Source organism: Caretta caretta, chromosome 14, assembly GCF_965140235.1.
Source record: "Caretta caretta isolate rCarCar2 chromosome 14, rCarCar1.hap1, whole genome shotgun sequence".
NCBI lineage: Eukaryota > Metazoa > Chordata > Testudines > Cheloniidae > Caretta > Caretta caretta.
This window is the reverse complement of record NC_134219.1, coordinates 7,305,013-7,323,820: the sequence shown is the minus strand read 5'-3', so window position 1 is coordinate 7,323,820 and position 18,808 is coordinate 7,305,013. Positions and strand designations below refer to the sequence as shown.

The following is an 18,808-nucleotide window of genomic DNA, read 5'->3' as shown; positions in this document are numbered from 1 at the left end:
AAAATATTATTTGTGCTTCAGCATTGTTTGGGATGAAAGGAGCTGTACGAATGTATGATACTATAAGAATCAACATTTTACAACTGCTTAAAGGGATTGCTTCTGCATAATCCATGTACAGCGCAGAGAGATTCTTATGTGAGAAGTTTTTTTTGTTTACTGTATTGTTTCAGTATGAAATTGATTTGGTAAAATGATGGAAAAGGAGTAAACATTTTACAAATAATTACCGATAACTGAAATGAAATGTAGCATAAACATAATTGAGATAAATACTATTCAGATATATATATGTTATTCAGAAATCATTAACTTTTAAATTCATATTAGTGGTGTGATATGTACCAAATATGGGTGAGAAACAAAGCAGTAGTGCTTTGCATGCAGCCTATATTTTGAACATTTGTTTTTGTTGTGAAATGCTGGTTTTGCTTCTTGCAAAGTCTTCAGTGTAAAAGCAGCAGAGCTGTAAGGCATCTTCTGTTTTAAAAGTCTTGTACGGAGAGCCGATAATGGAATTATGAAATAAAAAAGCCGTGAGTCTGTTTTGAAAGGGCAACTTTTATTTTGCAAACTAGACCCATGAGGGCAATAAAACCGGCCCTAAAATTTCAAAGTCACTGTCCTACATTTTTCTCTAATCTGAATCTCTCCTTTAGTTCCTCCAAGATTACTTAAATAAATAAATTTTACTTCTGCTCCAAGTGAGAAATGTATTTTAATTCTTATTGAAGATATGGTTTCATTGAGCCAGAAATTTACTTGTTTTCAAGAAAAAGTTTTCCCAAAATAATCCTGAAAATATATTCATCATGAAGACATTTGACAAGTTTTTTTTAATTTCCTTTAAAAAAAGAAAAAGAAACAAAAAATTGAAATGCTCCAGGAAATTTAAAAATACATTTTACTGAATTCCATAAAATTGCCATGTATTTTTTTCATTTTCTATGTGCTGTATACCATTCCATTTGTATGTTAAATACAGAAAGAGAAAATGTATTTAAGATAACCAAACTGGTCTTTCTTTCGGCTTCATTCACTGATGCCTCCTCAGTCCAGGTTCATGATACCTTCAGCTTCATCCAAAGTATTGGGTGGGCAGAGATGCAAAACCTGAAGTGTCCCTTGCCTTTGTCTGCCAGAAGCTGGGAATGGGTGACAGGGGATGGATCACTTGATGATTACCTGTTCTGTTCATTCCCTCTGAAGCGCCTGGAACTGGCTACTGTGAAGATAGGATAGTGGGCTGATAGACCATTGGTCTGACCCAGTATGGCAGTTTTTATATTCTTATTGAATTGTAGTGAGAGACTGCCTTATGACAAACAGTGGTTTCTGTGATCTTACTGAATGGAACTGGTGGATAGTGCTCAACAATTGACTGTTTTTGTTCTTAAACAGATATCATGGTGTGAAACAACGGTAGAGAAAGAAATATAGAAGCTATCTAAGACAGTAAAATATTTGTGATTTATTTTAATTCACCAAAGAGAGAAAATGTTAATGGCCAAATTGTCAGAGGAGCTTTCTGACTGGTGCTGCAAAACCCTATATTCATGTAGGCAAATAGTCTCACCCGCATGCATTTACCCTCTATTTTCTGCAGTTGCTAGTTTTAAAATGAGTAGTTTAGGATGCCTCATTGAAAATTTGACTGTATATCCTCGTCACTATAGCAGGCTGCCCTAGTTGTTGTCATCATTGTGATCTTCTCTTTCTTTATTATTTGTATTATGGTTTCGCCCAGAGAGCTGAAACAGAATTGGGGCTCTCTGTATTAGCAGTTGAATAAATATATAGGAAAACCCTGCCTTGTTCTGGGGAGTTTACAGTTTGGGGCATGCAGATAATGGCTTCTGCTCAGTATTGAACTGATTTTTACTGACAAAGAAAGAATGACTCAAAGACCAAATCCTTTTAATTCCCTGCCTTAGATAACTGCATTTGACGTATAACTTAGGAAGTGTCACTAGTCTAGTGCTAGCTACTGCTGTTTTGCTGTAATAATGCTGTCAGTGTAGACCTATTTTGGAGGAAGTTCTCCTCACCTGAGACACACTCACAACAAGATGGAACTTTGGGGACAGAGAGAGAGAAAAAATGGAAGAATTCCCTGTGTCTGGTACATAAAACCACCACCACCTACGGCATTTTCCACCTGATATGTAAGACATTAGCAAGGTTGTTAAATGACATAATGATGAGAGAAATCCATCACAAGTGAGGAACTGCAGAACAAATGCTTACACGACATTCTTTATTTGGCTTATCGGTGTGCTTGGTTATTACAGGAGTTCCAGTGCAGTATGAGATGTAATTTACTTTGTGCTGTTGTACTTAGGCCTGGGAAAATGAATTAAGCAATAGCCAAAATTTTTAATCTCCATGATCTTATTGGTTTGTATCAGAGTCTTTGTTTAATTTTTGTGTGTTTTGCATACTGACTTGGATTGTTGTTTCCCTCATCGGGGTATTATATTGTAGTTTCATAGACACTCAACACGCTAAGGTTAAGCAATGAAAAACTGTAATAGTGAAACACTGTGTAAAATGATACGCTAATTTAAAGAAATTTGTTCATAGCTGAGAATTTCTTTTTTTAACATAAGAACAGCAACACTGGGTCAGATCAAAGGTCCATCTCGCCCAGTATCCTGTCTTCCGACAGTGGCCAATGCCAGGTGCCCCAGAGGGAATGAATAGAGCAGGTAATCATGAAGTGATCCATCCTCTGTCACCCATTCCAAGCTTCTGGTAAATGGAGACTAGGAACACCATCCCTGCCCATCCTGGCTAATAGCCATTGATGGACCTATCCTTCATGAATTTATCTAGTTCTTTTTTGAACTAGATAGGCAGTAAAACTTCACATTTTTATTGTTTGAACTGACCAACTGTTAAACATTTTGTCTGTATGAATATTTCAGATATTATTCATTTAAGGCAGAATTCTGAGTAGTTTTACAGCATGAGTAGTCTGTGACTTCTGTAAGTAGTAAGGTACTATTCAACATGAATAAGAGCATCAGAATATGGTCCTTAATGTTAAAAATTAAATGTATTGAGGCAAATTCTCCACTCAATTAAACCAGTGTAAATCTGGACTGACTCCATTGAACCTCAACTATAGGAACCATTTGGGGCCAGTAGGGTGGGCAAAGGGGGAGGTTGTGCTACCCACCTTTTACTCCCATTGATTTTGTGAGAGCTGTAGGTTATCAACACCTATGGATATCAGGCACACAATGAACAAATAGGTACATTTAGAGCTGATAAGTATTACCTGATGTGGAGGTAGTCTATTGATTGTTGATGTCTATTATAAAATTTTAGTATTATGCAAATTATTTGATATGTGAGAGCTGTGCTGTGCTTGTCTGAGTAAATGTTTATGTAGTGGTTTAGGAGAAGATTTTTGACAAAGGAATTTTTTTTGTGTGTAGAACTTACACTGTTGATAATATAATAGGAATTCCATTAATGTATGGTCTAACCTTACTTTGCTCACAGTACAACAGAAATACGTCTGCATCTGGACATCATTTATTAACACTTGATCCACATGATTGTTGTGGTAAAACTTGATGTTTTTGGGAGAATCAGCATTTTGGCAACTCTTTGATTCAAGCAAATTTCCAGCCATCTAACTAGCTCCCCCCACCTCCCCAAATGGTGCCCATTTGCTTTTGAAATGCTTAATTAGGCACAGTAGAATGTCTGTTTATTTCTTTTACTTTATTGGTAAGAATTAGATTGATAATACAGTTTTGCCTTGAAATACCTTGACAATTTCTGGTTTAACGCTGACATTTTCAATGTGCTTTTTTTTAATTGATGATTGTGAAAAAAAAATCCTTAACACAAGTGCCCATTTACCATTGGTGATTTGTCTGTGAAAGATTGAAATGAATTGAAGTGAAAGTAGCAAAGTATATGGGCATATTTCAAAGGATCATGATATTACTTAGAAAGTAGTCTCTAATAGCAGAAAAAAATTAGAGTATTTTTGAGAGTTTTGGTGGAGAGTATTAAATGGACGTTGCATCTACTAAGAATGATCTTCTTTGGATTTACTGTTTAATGAGAGCCTCATGCCAAGCTTTTTGTGACCATATAGAGGAGTAGAAGCAAGTAAGAGTCCCCCTTTCCCTTGCATGGCCACTTAAGATCTGCCTGAATTGCAGCTCTGGCACTAGGGGGGAGAACAAAGGGCTGTGTGCCAAATGCTTCCCTTCAGAGCAGAGAGGGAACGGACAATAGATGGAGCAATGATTTTTCCTATGCAAGCTCCAGCCAGTGGATCTGACTGGCCACTTGGAGAGGATTATGGTGCACCCCACAAAAGGGTGTCACAAATTACTCTCCAGTCTCTTGGGTACATGTACACAGCCTGCTGCAAGCCTGGCAGTGAGCCTCCCAGCCCAGGTCAACAGACTTGGCTTGCGGGGTTTGAGCTACCTCTTTAAAAATAACTATGTAGATGGCACTTTGAAGTTGCATCTTGGGCTAGAACTTGGGCTTTGAAGACTACCCCCTTCCGTAGCCTTCAGAGCTTGAGCACAAGCCTCCAGCATGGTTTACACAGCTATTTGTAGTGCGGTAGTGTGATCCTGAGTTTGTCAACCCTGGCTGGGAGGTTTGCTGCTGCGGTCTGGTCACTCTGAAACACAATGCCACCACTTACTCTGAGGTGCTCAAGTAGCACAGTCTACCCCTGGGTTTCTAACATAGCTCTGTGGGATTAATTATACCAAATTTACACAAGTTGACTAATTCCTTTACTTTCAGTGGGGCTCCTTTCAGAATAAGGTACTGTACTACCCAGTGTGACAAGTGTGGCAGAATTGGGCCCTATATGTTCATCCTATAAACCTGGAAAACTCAGATGTCAATTGAACATTCCTTCTTGACAGAGAAAATCAGTTTATTAAGCATGTAGCACAATTTTCTGTATAACAAGTATTTCAAGGCTATTTTTTTTTCAGCTAAGACATGTCAAACCATGTTGTAAATGTTGATAGCATGTGGCAGTCATGCCTTCTAAACTTCTAAGTTATCAAGCAGTTCAGAATATAGGGACTGTTTTTGAGAGGTACTGAACTCTTCAAACTCTCATTGACTTCAGTGAGGCTTGCAGGTTATGAACCTCTTGGGGTCAAGTTCATAAAGAGCAAATGATAATGTAAGACGTAGGAAACTATGCTACAGTGACTAAGCTTCAAGTAGTACTTCAGAGAAACAATACTGAAGCTCTCTTTTCACCCGTCCTTTCTCATTTCCCCTCCACACATGCACCCAATTCTCAAATAAGCTACATACGTTCTTCCAAAGACAAAGTGATATAATATTGGAGCAAATGCTATTGCTTTCTCCTAGTTGGATAGAGCATAGAATGACCTACCGACATCATAAAATGGAATCTGTAGTAACTATAGCAACACTGGATTCTGAAAATAGTTACTGTAAATATTAAACTTCTGAAATCCTCTTTTCATTATAATGTTAATTAAGGAAGTAACAAATGGAGTGGGGTCTGGTATTATCAGTTAGTATAATTGATATTTGGTTTATTTATTCATGTAATTTATGACTTTGTGAAATTACTTGCAATCTGCTTCTTATTTTTCAATAAGCTCATGGTTATTAAGTCATCTGATGTCCATTAGATGGGTGACTGAAACAATTTCAACTTTAAACTCAGTTTTGTTTTTTCCTGACCTAGGTGGCTGTCCTGTGACAAAACTTCATTTATTGGTGTTTATGTGGGTATAAATATAACTGATATTTTCATACATGCTTCTTCAAGTGTTAGCCAGTTGATTTTAATAGCATACATTGCATGCTACAACAAAGACAAAGGGAGAAAAATCAGACTGGTTTATAGAAGTCTAGATTAAAAGCACTGTATACACATCACTCACAAAAGAAAAGTATTTACAAAGCCAAATAGTAACTGCCAAAAAATGAATAAACAGAATTTGTGACAATATTTTGGCTCTAGTATTTGTTGGGATTGCAAATGAGAACCAAAAACCTCATTGCACTTGTGGCCAATATGCATACTCTGTGCTAGAGATTAAATAACAGAAACATATTGTTTTATTTGTAGAGTTTATCTAATATATTACTTTATTTGTATATACTTTCTGTGTCAATTTTTATAACCTTTTCATATTAAAAAGATGATTCTGTTAATATTTTGGACTTTATTTTGCTTTAGTTTTTCATTTTTGTAAAGTTTAGTTGGGGAAAACTAAGGGGCCTCCCTTTCTTTGATGTGTGAGATGGGGAAATAATGGGCTACAAGGATGGGTCTAAACTGGATTGGGAGGAGAGAGAAGGTGGTGATAGCAACCGAGGTTCCTTTTTTAAGGGCTTACTCGGGGGACATGGAAGAGAGGCCTTGCTGTTTGTGCTCCGCCTGCAGCCTAGTGACCTCTGTTCACCCTCAGTGCTGCAGTTTGTCCCCTTCCTATATCTGGGAAAACAATTCCTGGCCATGCATCTTTCCCTTTACTTGAGATAACTTTTAATTAAAATGGCTTCCCCATTGTTAGTGATCACTTTCCTCCTCCTTATCTGGCTTAGAAGTGGGATTTGAGCCCAGTGACAAATACATCTATGGGCACTCTTTTAGGCCAAATAGGAATTTTAGCTTGGGGTACAGAAATTCATTGTTGTTTTTCTTCTGGTATAGCTGATGGACTTGCAGCAGAAAGTGGATTCCTGATAGCTATATTCCCCTTCTCTCTTCTGCCCCCTTTTGGGAGGTACTGCTACTTAGGTTAGGAACTAGATCTAAAAGGAATTGGTGGGTAAGAAGTGCGGTATCGTATTGTATGTACATAAACCTTGGACACGTGACACAGAGATGATAGTTGTGCTTTTGATACAAAAGCCTTTGTTAACTGAGTTATGAAATTGCTTCCTTTATTACCATATAGGGGAATCTGTGACTCATTATTCATAGGCAATGACTGTTTTCAGAGAACTTGCTGCCAAATAATTCTCGTTTAAAGTTCTTTACTGATTTTAAGATAAATGTATTTTAAATGTATAGTTTGTGCATCCAACTCAGAGCATTACTTTCACTAAATTTTCAACAAGCAGTATATTTTTAAATAAAGTATTTTTAGTCATGTATATATAATATTCAGTTGATTTTTGTGGGATGTTACAACTATTGAATGAAAAATAAGACCTTGCATGCTAATCAGAAACAGGTGATATAGGTGATATATTTGTGTAATTAAATAATGATCCTCAACATACTGATATGTTCATTTCCTTACAAATGGGGATTTTTTATTATTGACTTTTATGTTTACGTCTTTGATTAACCATCATCTATCAAAAATGTGTCAAAATGTTTTTGAAGCTCTGCATTGAAAAACTAAATATTCCCTTTGTTTACCTTGTAGATGGAAAAGGTGGAATCAGATCTAAGCAGATCAAAATCTCTCCGTGAAAAGCAGTCAAAAGAATTCTCTTGGCAGTTTGAAGAACTCAAACAAAGATATGAGCAACAGGTCAGTCTGCCATTTTTATTTGGTGAGACAAGGTGGGTGAGGTAATATTTTTTATTGTACCAACTAGTGTTGGTGAAAGAGACAAGCATTTGAGCTACAAATAGCTGAAGAAAGCGTGTCTCTTTCACCAACAAAAGTTATTATCCAATATCCAAGTCCAATAAAAGATATTATCTCACCTTGTCTCTCCAGTATCCTGGGACCAACACAGCTACGTTTTTATTTGGTGGCATTTGTCTTTTCTATGTAGTCAGTTCCAGCGTCCAGCCTACTCTTGGTCTGACTCGCTCATTATGTTGGCATGCTTTCCTTTCTGTCAAAGCTGGCTACTCTGTTTGCAAAGCCATGCATTAAATACAAAAGCTCCTTGTTTCCTCTACATCTATTTTTCTATCTCTGGGCACTGACTGTTTCCTAAAGGATTCCCAGCCCTACAAAAATAAAAAACGCATTTATAAAAAAAATAAAATGGCTTGACTGCCCCTGTCTATTTTTTCTCTTATCAAAAAATTAGATAATTTAGTTTTAGTCTAGTCTTGTTTTTAATATTTTTATTCATTTTTTGGCACAAGCTATGTTTTTAGAAAAGATTCTTATTTAAGTGGTTTTGATAGATTATCATTTTAAAGATGTAATAAGCCTTTCCAATGCCTAATTTTGATAGGCAGTTACAGTAACTCTCTGGCTTACAGGATGTAATAGCTTGCTTCTGCTTATTGTAGGAAGCTTCTTATTTTTCTGTTCCTTTCCCTTTCACAACTACTCTGGCTCTTCAGTAAAACCTTTTGGGGGCTGAGAGGATTGAGCCATTTTATGGGCTGCAGCAGCATTATTATCTTCTAAATAAAGGACTTCTTTCTGATTTACAGCAATGATATGATAGCTCCATAAGCTGCAGGTAATCCATTATCTAGATTTTTGGGCTAATACAAATTTGTATTTCCATGAGGGAAACCTAGATTCCGTTCCCTGCCCAGGTTTGTGTTTCCAGGCTGGCATGAGTAGGACGTATTGCAGAGGCAACACATTCAGCCCTCAGAAGTATGAGAAGAGACCACCCTGGCTTAACCAGGAGATCTTCAATGATCTAAAAATCAAAAAAGAGTCCTACAAAAAGTAGAAACTAGGTCAAATTACAAAGGCTGAATATAAAGAATTAACACACGTATGTAAGGACAAAACTAGAATGGCCAAGGCACAAAACCAGATCAAACTAGCTCGAGACATAAAGAGTAATAAGAAAACATTTTACAAGTACATTAGAAGCAATAGGAAGACCAAGGACAGGGTAGGCCCCGTTACTCAATGAGGGGGGGAAATAATAACAGAAAATGTGGAAATGGCTGAGGTGCTTAATGACTTCTTTGTTTTGGTTTTCACCAAGAAGGTTGGTGGTGATCAGACGTCTAACATAGTGAATACCAGTGAAAATGAGGTAGGATCAGAAGAGGCTAAAATAGGGGAAGAACAAGTTAAAAATTACTGAGACAAATTAGATGTCTTCAAGTCACCAGGGCCTCATGAAATGCATCCTAGAATACTCAAGGAGTTGACTGAGGAGATATCTGAGCCATTAACGATTATCTTTGAAAAGTCATGGAAGACTGGAGAGATTCTAGACGACTGGAAAGGGGCAAATATAGTGCCAAATATAGGGAAATAAGTACAACCCGGGGAATTACAGACCAGTCAGCTTATCTTCTGTACCCGGAAAGATAATGGAGAAAATAATTAAGCAATCAGTTTGCAAACACCTAGAAGATAATACGGTGATAAATGACCGCATGGATTTGTCAAAAACAAATCGTATCAAACCAACCTGATAGCTTTCTTTGACAAGGTAACAAGCCTTGTGGACAGGGGGGAGCGGTAGACATGGTATATCTTGACTTTAGTAGAGCTTTTGATACAGTCTTGCATGACCTTCTTTTAAACAAATGAGGGAAATACAACCTAGATGGAACTACTATAAGGTGAGTGCAAAACTGGTTGGAAAACCATTCCCAGAAAGTAGTTATCAGTGGTTCACAGTCATACTGAAAGGACATAACAAGTGGGGTCCCGCAGGGATAGGTTCTGGGTCCGGTTCTGTTCAATATCTTCATCAGTGATTTAGATAATGGCAGTACACTTGTACAGTTTGCGGATGATACCAAGCTGGGAGAGGTTGCAACTGCTTTGGAGAGTAGGATTAAAATTCAAAATGATCTGGACAAACTGGAGAAATGGTCTGAAGTAAATAGGATGACATTCAATAAGGACAAATGCAAAGTACTCCACTTAGGAAGGAACAATCAGTTGCACAGATACAAAATGGGAAATGACTGCCTAGGAAGGAGTACTCCGGAAAGGGATCTGGGGGTCATAGTGGACCACAAGCTAAATGTGAGTCAACAGTGTAATGCTGTTGCAAAGAAAGCGAACATCCTTCTGGAGTAAGGAGCCAGGAGTAAGCAAGACACAAGGATTAATTCTTCCGCTTTACTCTGCGCTGATTAGGCCTCAACTGTAGTATTGTGTCCAGTCTGGGTGTCACGTTTCAGGAAGGATGTGGACAAATTGAAGAGAATCCAGCGAAGAGTGACAAAAATGATTAAAGGTCTAGAAAACATTGAAAAAAATGGGTTTGTTCAGTCTGGAAAAGAGAAGACTGAGGCGGGACATAGCAGTTTTCAAGTACGTAAAAGGTTGTTACAAGGAGGAGGGAGAAAAATTGTTCTTCTTAACCTCTGAGGATAGAACAAGAAGCAATGGGCTTAAATTGCAGCAAGGGAGGTTTACGTTCAACATTAGGAAAAACTTCCCAACTGTCAGGGTGGTTAAGCACTGGAATAAATTGCCTAGGGAGGTTGTGGAATCTCCATCATTGGAGATTTTTAAGAGCGGGTTAGACAAACACCTGTCAGGGATGGTCTAGATAATACTTAGTCCTGCCATGAGTGCAGGGGACTGGACTAGATGACCTCTCGAGGTCCCTTCCAGTTCTATGATTCTGTGACATTTGGGTTGCCTCACTATATCTAGAAGGGTCTCTGGGTTGAGCAGTTCAGGGATGGGATAGCTTTACTAGGTCCTGAAGGAGGGTCCTGTCCAGAGCTTGGGTGGAACAATAATGCTTCTGATATGTCACTTTGATGGTAAATTGAATTAAAGAGACTAGATGGTTTCAAATCAGAGTCTGACACATCCCCAGACAGAATTGTCATGGTTACCAGTCATGATGTCACTGTATACTGTGAAGGGTTTGACTCACATATAATGTAACTATAGTAACATGCAGGTATGACGGCTTTATATTGTCACATTGGAACAATTATAGCTATAAATACCTATGATTCTCTCATTTTTATTTTACCAATGGTTCAGGAATAGTCAGGGTTCCACTTTTTTTTTTATTCAAATTTTGTGTCACAGTTGGACTCCTGTTTGTACAGAGCTCATCAGTAAAAGCATAGTCACAATTCCTGTCCATCACAATTAAAAGCTACCTGTAGTAAATGGATAGGGAGCACTGATGTGTTTACCCTATTGCTAGTAGAGCATGGGAATAAGTTTTTGTTTCTTACACATGCAAAGACCATTGCAGAGGTTACTTGCATTAGTGGGGAAAAGCTTGATCTGATGATTAAGGAGGTTACAGAGACAAATAAGATAGCAAGGAAGTTGCATGCAACCAAAGCCTAGGGATGGAGTAAATTAGTGTATATAGACTAAGATGAAACTCTGTACAGCAGCAACCAGGCTATGTGTAGTAAATCAAAATCTTCAGGAGCACAAGCAGTAGCAGATCATTTTTCTCACAAAAGTAAAGAAGATCGTGTTGTATTGTCAGACGAAATTGCTTTAGTCCAAGGTCATGTTTGAATTCAAGCTTTGGTGTTATGTGGTAGTTTGACATATTGTAATCTGGATGCCTTATCCAACTTTTCAATTATGATTAGATAGTTATTGCTACTGTGCTCCATCTATAGTAGAGTCGTCTTGGGAGAGTGAAGGCTTTACTTCATCTTGGTATCTGTTTAAGGTACATACTTTGCCTTTTGTAAGATGAACTAACATGAGGTTTCCGGGCCCACTGGTACAGTTGGGTGGCAATGACCGTTGGTCTGCTGACTTTAAATGGCTACTTTTCTGTTATGACAGAGTTCTAAGTCAACTCTAAGAACAGTCTGAAGATCTTATAACCCTTGATCTAAAAGTCAAAACAAAATCTCAAAGCTCTGTGTTTCCCAGTTGAATAGGTTTTGTTATTGACTAGTGTGAAGATTATTTTTACTACTTCACCTTTATAGACCAAGATAGTATGTCATAAAAATGGGAGGGACTGTTATACCTCGTTACTTGAAGTCTGTGATCACTTTCCGTCTTTAACTAGTTGTGTGATGTTGCTGGGCACTGCTTAAACAGTTGTCACATTTGACTCTAGAAGTTTTGGAACTAATCCTGCATTGCTGAGCATGGTGGTTTCTTCAAGTAAACAGTGCTATGCTCAGCAGTAAGTGTTCCATAGTGGGTATCCCATTTTTTACTCTTTTCATTATGTAGCCTAACACCTGCTGTGTGACATCTTGGTAAAAGGCAACATTAATTTCCGCAGTAGTAATATTGGAGTACAGTTTCAGAAACTGCAGACCAGAGTTTATCTTGCTTTCATACTGGCTTAGCAATCAGATCATTAATTAATCATTCACTAATTTAAATTGTTCTTTAGATTTCATTTTAAAGCTCATATTAAAATGGGGGAAATTAGTTCACAATCCCATACATTGGATTCTGATATGCTAGTGTTAGTAAATTGCTCTTCAGTAAAGTAGCTCAGAAATGCCAAAGATACTTGAAAAAGTTCATTTTGAAATGAAGATTTTGGGACAGATTTTATGTTCATCCACAGCTCTGCTCGTCGCAGGAATGGAATAGGGGCCAAAGGTGGCTTTAATCCCCCTGTTGTTTCTCTCCACCTTTGCAATCTGTCCAAGGGACCTGCCTGGCCACCAGTGTAAATTAGGGAAGTGTGAGGACTAACTGCTCCAACTTATGCTCAGCCAAGAATAACTATGCTATCTTCTCCCCAGCATCCTTCTTACATCAGGTGTGATTGCTGCAGGTGTTTGGTATAGATCCTTTCCAGTAGGTCTGCTCAAGTAGGACATGAATATTCTTTGGGGATGGTTTCAGCAGTTATAATGACCTCTTTACACCATCAGAGTGACATAAAGGAGCTGGAGTGAAATTTTTTTGCATTTTAGATGTAGGGAGGATGCTTCTTAGCATGTGGCCTTTCAGAACATTGTGCTTAGCAAAAATTGGTGCAGTTTTCTTTTACGCTTCATTCCTATCAGTTTAGTGTTACATGCTTGGTGGACTCTGCCATATGTAATTCTCCAGACTCCCACTGTGCATGGTTCTTAAAAGTTGCAAGGAAAATATGCATTTAATGCTCACACAGATTTTATTTCCATAGCTTTAAGAACGTAATCTGTAGTACTGTACGCTAGTCTGCAGTTTGCCAAAAGTTAAACTGATGTTACCACATTACTGTTACTTGAGACCAGTGGTAATTTTTTCTCTTGATGTACACGGTTGGAAATACCAAAGGCGTAAATATGCTTCCCTGACAAATCCTTGACTGTATTTGTCATACTTCAAAGGAAAACAGTAATTCTTAAAAATGTCATGGCTTGAAAAACCAGTGAGCAATTTTTTCTCTTGTACCTTGGTGCTTCCAATATTCAGGGCTTCTGGATATCTGGGTCACAAAAGTAAAAGCTAAAGTTAAAAGAAGAAAAACTTACAAGAAGTAAGTTCAGTATTTAAACCTATTTTCTAGTTAATATTTTAAATGACTTTCTTTAGCAATACCAGTATTAGGGTAAACACCAAGCTGAATATAAACATAAAACATAAAAAAGAAGCTTACAAGAAGTGGAAGGTTGGACATATGACCAAAGAAGAGTATAAAAATATTGCTCGGGCATGTAGGAATGTTATCAGGAGGGCCAAATCGCACCTGGAGCTGCAGCTAGCCAGAGATGTCAAGAGTAACAAGAAGGGTTTCTTCAGGTATGTTGGCAACAAGAAGAAAGCCAAGGAATGTGTGGGCCCCTTACTGAATGAGGGAGGCAAACTAGTGACAGAGGATGTGGAAAAAGCTAATGTACTCAATGCTTTTTTTGCCTCTGTTTTCACTAACAAGGTTAGCTCCCAGACTGCTACGCTGGGCATCACAAAATGGGGAAGAGATGGACAGCCCTCTGTGGAGATAGAGGTGGTTAGGGACTATTTAGAAAAGCTGGACGTGCACAAGTCCATGGGGCCGGACGAGTTGCATCCGAGAGTGCTGAAGGAACTGGCGGCTGTGATTGCAGAGCCATTGGCCATTATCTTTGAAAACTCGTGGCGAACCGGGGAAGTCCCGGATGACTGGAAAAAGGCTAATGTAGTGCCAATCTTTAAAAAAGGGAAGAAGGAGGATCCTGGGAACTACAGGCCAGTCAGCCTCACTTCAGTCCCTGGAAAAATCATGGAGCAGGTCCTCAAAGAATCAATCCTGAAGCACTTGTATGAGAGGAAAGTGATCAGGAACAGCCAGCATGGATTCACCAAGGGAAGGTCATGCCTGACTAATCTAATCGCCTTTTATGATGAGATTACTGGTTCTGTGGATGAAGGGAAAGCAGTGGATGTATTGTTTCTTGACTTTAGCAAAGCTTTTGACACGGTCTCCCACAGTATTCTTGTCAGCAAGTTAAGGAAGTATGGGCTGGATGAATGCACTACAAGGTGGGTAGAAAGCTGGCTAGATTGTCGGGCTCAACGGGTAGTTATCAATGGCTCCATGTCTAGTTGGCAGCCGGTATCAAGTGGAGTGCCCCAAGGGTCGGTCCTGGGGCCGGTTTTGTTCAATATCTTCATAAATGATCTGGAGGATGGTGTGGATTGCACTCTCAGCAAATTTGCGGATGATACTAAACTGGGAGGAGTGGTAGATACGCTGGAGGGGAGGGATAGGATACAGAAGGACCTAGACAAATTGGAGGATTGGGCCAAAAGAAATCTGAGGAGGTTCAATAAGAATAAGTGCAGGGTCCTGCACTTAGGACGGAAGAACCCAATGCACAGCTACAGACTAGGGACCGAATGGCTAGGCAGCAGTTCTGCGGAAAAGGACCTAGGGGTGACAGTGGACGAGAAGCTGGATATGAGTCAGCAGTGTGCCCTTGTTGCCAAGAAGGCCAATGGCATTTTGGGATGTATAAGTAGGGGCATAGCGAGCAGATCGAGGGACGTGATCGTCCCCGTCTATTCGACATTGGTGAGGCCTCATCTGGAGTACTGTGTCCAGTTTTGGGCCCCACACTTCAAGAAGGATGTGGATAAATTGGAGAGAGTCCAGCGAAGGGCAACAAAAATGATTAGGGGTCTGGAACACATGAGTTATGAGGAGAGGCTGAGGGAGCTGGGATTGTTTAGCCTGCAGAAGAGAAGAATGAGGGGGGATTTGATAGCTGCTTTCAACTACCTGAAAGGGGGTTCCAAAGAGGATGGCTCTAGACTATTCTCAATGGTATCAGATGACAGAACGAGGAGTAATGGTCTCAAGCTGCAGTGGGGGAGGTTTAGATTGGATATTAGGAAAAACTTTTTCACTAAGAGGGTGGTGAAACACTGGAATGCGTTACCTAGGGAGGTGGTAGAATCTCCTACCTTAGAGGTTTTTAAGGTCAGGCTTGACAAAGCCCTGGCTGGGATGATTTAACTGGGAATTGGTCCTGCTTCGAGCAGGGGGTTGGACTAGATGACCTTCAGGGGTCCCTTCCAACCCTTATATTCTATGATTCTATGATTCTATGAATAGTATCCTTTAGGAGGAGGTCTTGTGTTGTTTCATTTTGTTTTGGCTCGCTACCACTTTTGTTGTATCAAAAGAACATCTGCGTTTTATGTAACATCACTGAAACCTAAGGAAAGAGTATTAAGCATCAAGCTACTAGAACATCAGTAGAATATTCAAATGTATCATTTTTATCCCCTACTAGCTTTCTCTGTTATATCTGTTCAGATGTCACGTAAATATTCCTTAAAACCACGCAAACATGAAAAATTGGTGATCTCTACCATAGCTTGTGTCACTCCTCTGCGTTGTTCTTTATTTATAATCAGGAGAGATTCCATACCATTTTTGAAAGCAGCCTTCCCCTTGCCTTGTTTTATTGGACATATATCTTTTGTCATTGTTTAGGGATAAATAGCTATATTTCAAAATATTGATTAAAGTTGACTGTTTAATTGAGCAATAAGATAGAACAGGTAATGCATTTTTGGATGATTATAGCATGCCTCAGGTCATGTAATAAGATAACAGGCCAAAGTATGAATAACTTAAGTATCTGAAAAATGAAATAATTGCTTTGAAATGTTGTGCCTCAAGTGTCTGATTGCTATTGTAAAATGGAATTGATACATGGAAAGAAAAATATACATTTGACTGTCTAGCAACTTGAGCACGTAGGGCCTGGTCTTGCAACTTTATCTTAAATGAGTAGTGGTCCTTACTTCTACAAGTAATCCCATTGATTATTGATTTCAAAGAGACTAGTACTGTGAGTAAGGACAACACAAATGTGTAAAGATCTGCCTCTTACTGAGGCTTGAGGCTGAAAGCCCAGTTTTCCCGTATATGGGATATGCTAGTATCTCCTAGAATTTGCGTACTCTGTAGTTTTTAATTTTACTTACAAAAGAAAGGTTTCCAATTTGGGGATGATTAATTCTTTCCTTTTTGGATTTGGAATGTAATTTGTAGTAATTTAAAAATAATACCTGCATGTTTTATTTAATTTTTAATTCAGTTTAATTTACTTAAAATTAATAAAGAATTTAGGAGAAATCCTAGGAACCTGCAATGTTTAGTGTCGGCCACACATCATTCTTGATTTCAGCTTCAGCTGATTCACAGCGTCACTCTCTTTTAACAGGTTTCAGAGTAGCAGCCATGTTAGTCTGTATTCGCAAAAAGAAAAGGAGTACTTGTGGCACCTTAGAGACTAACAAATTTATGTGAGCATAAGCTTTCGTGAGCTACAGCTCACTTCATCTAATGCATGCAGTGGAAAATGAATGCATCCGATGAAGTGAGCTGTAGCTCACGAAAGCTTATGCTCAAATAAATTTGTTAGTCTCTAAGGTGCCACAAGTACTCTCTTTTGAAGTATCTGTTGAGGGAACTCTCAGTAGAGAGAAATTGGTGGTTTTTTTAAGAAATATACTTTAGCTCAGCTTTGTTCTACTTACAGCTGGTGTATTTTAAAGTATATTAATCCCCCACCCCCCCCACCCCCAAGTTCTTATCTGTTGGGAGCAGCTGTCATGGGTACTTCAAAGGCACTGGACACCACAGAGAAGACCACAGCCTTTCCTGCCTTTGAAATGGTTGCAGTGTCCATGGTCAGGCTTCAAGGGACCTTCAGCACAGGAAAGAAGCTTTTTCTTTAAAAAAAAAAAAAACAACAAAAAAACCCTAGAGTTAAAGCATATTTAACTACCTGTTGTCTTTGCTGAAAGCATCTTCAGTATGAGCCACAGATACTTGAAAGCAGACTTGCCCAAACTTTACAACAGCATGGGCCATGTAGTTAACTTGCAAGAAAACCTGAGGACCATGCCTAACCTTTATAACTTTTGGCAAAAAACAGATGCAGTGTAAAATTAGTTCCTACTCGTATCTTTATTGATAGTTTTTAATTACATTGCTTCACTGTCTCTTCATTTAAAGAATAATTTCCCCTTTCATTTTACCCAAGGATCTTACACCTCTCAAAAGATTTCTCTCAATATAAATAATAATGAAAATAAAAAATAGGTAAAAACATTTTTGTTCTCCTTTGACATATTGATCTGTGGAGGCTCTACATTATTATTTCATGTTGTGGATTTGCTTCTCCCAGATCAAAATTGCTTGTAAGTTTTCTTACCTTATCTATGTCTTCCCACTTCAGTGTATTTTCCAGCTAGTTTTCTGAATTTTACATAGACCCACCTAGTCTTTTGTACTTCAGTCTGTCATATTTTAATTAACTGCCACATCATAAAGGCAGTGCATATAAGGTGAAACTTACTCCTGTGCAAAGAGACAACTCAAGTCCTGTGCGGCACTTATGTCCCACTGTTCCTCAAAATAGGCCTTAAGTGGTACAGAGACCTTGTGCACAGGGGCAGCTTTCACTCCTAGGCTTTCTACAGAGCAGCATTTCACAACTGTGGTGCCTGGGCCTCTGCTCGTCCATGGAACACTGATTGGTGGTCCTTGGAGGTCTGGTTGGTCACACAACAATGTGTGAGCAACCTTTTTTCCCAGTTGTCCGATTGCAATACTAGAAACTGAATACAGTATATCAGAGACTTTTACTTTTCAGTGTAAAGCAATTGTTTAACTATTGTAGTTGCCAGCTGGATGTTATGTGGTTTGTTTCATGGACTTTTTCTCTCCCATTCACAATCTTTCTTTTAAAATGTGGACCATACTGTGAAAAAGTTTTGAGACCTGTTGCCATAGTGAAATGGAGTCATTTGTACATTTGGACACCCTCTGCGTGGTTAGTTTGAACAGTATTTGTCTTTTTTTTTTTTTTTTTAACTGCTCTGGAACCATTCTATAATGGTAAGAGTTTCACACTTCTGTAGTAAAGTGGAAAGCAAGAAAAAGTATTACCTGATTGTTAAAGAATCTCTTTGTATTTCAGGAAATCCTTTCATGCTACTTTTGTTGTTGGTTTCTGACTTCTATAGAACTTTTGAAGGAATAATTAGAATTGTCTTTTTGTTCCATTTAGTCAGACAGGAAAGAAACAGGACATCTTGATGAAAGCTTTGCTATATAATTGTGTGTGCATGCACGCGCGTGTGTACATGTGTATACACGTAGCATGTTCAAGACATCTGTAAAAGAATTTTGCCAGCCCATGAACATTCCTTACTTTAAAATGTGCAGAAAGTCAAAGGAGTAGGTTGAGTTTAAATAAATGAGGTGCATTCTCTCACTAAAAGGCATGACATTAACTTGCGTAAGTTAGATAAATTAGAGAGAGGGATGCAGAGAAGTGCTGATTAAGCTAGTAAAAAGGAGTTTTAAAGAAGTGTCAGTGCATATGCATTAGGATAGTCTTTAATTACATGGTCACATACTATTTTTCCCACAGGAACCCTGTCTCATTCAGTGCACAGGATGGGCGGTGCTAATTTAATGAGCAGCTTTTCAATATTTTGTTTTCTCCTGACTATTC

General features: G+C 38.5%; 1 protein-coding gene across 7 annotated transcripts in view; it reads left to right on the top strand.

Annotated features, from left to right (window-relative positions):
* Positions 1–18,808, top strand: part of CEP112 (centrosomal protein 112) — a 361,941-nt gene that overhangs the window by 151,236 nt on the left and 191,897 nt on the right. For all 7 annotated transcript variants that reach the window (XR_007352397.2, XM_048817467.2, XM_048817466.2 and 4 more), the window contains one exon: positions 7,422–7,529. Coding sequence is in view for 6 of the 7 variants with exons in the window: in XM_048817467.2 (XP_048673424.2) it covers positions 7,422–7,529 (108 nt within the window). In the remaining variant the exon portion in view is untranslated. The remainder of the gene's footprint in view (positions 1–7,421; positions 7,530–18,808) is intronic.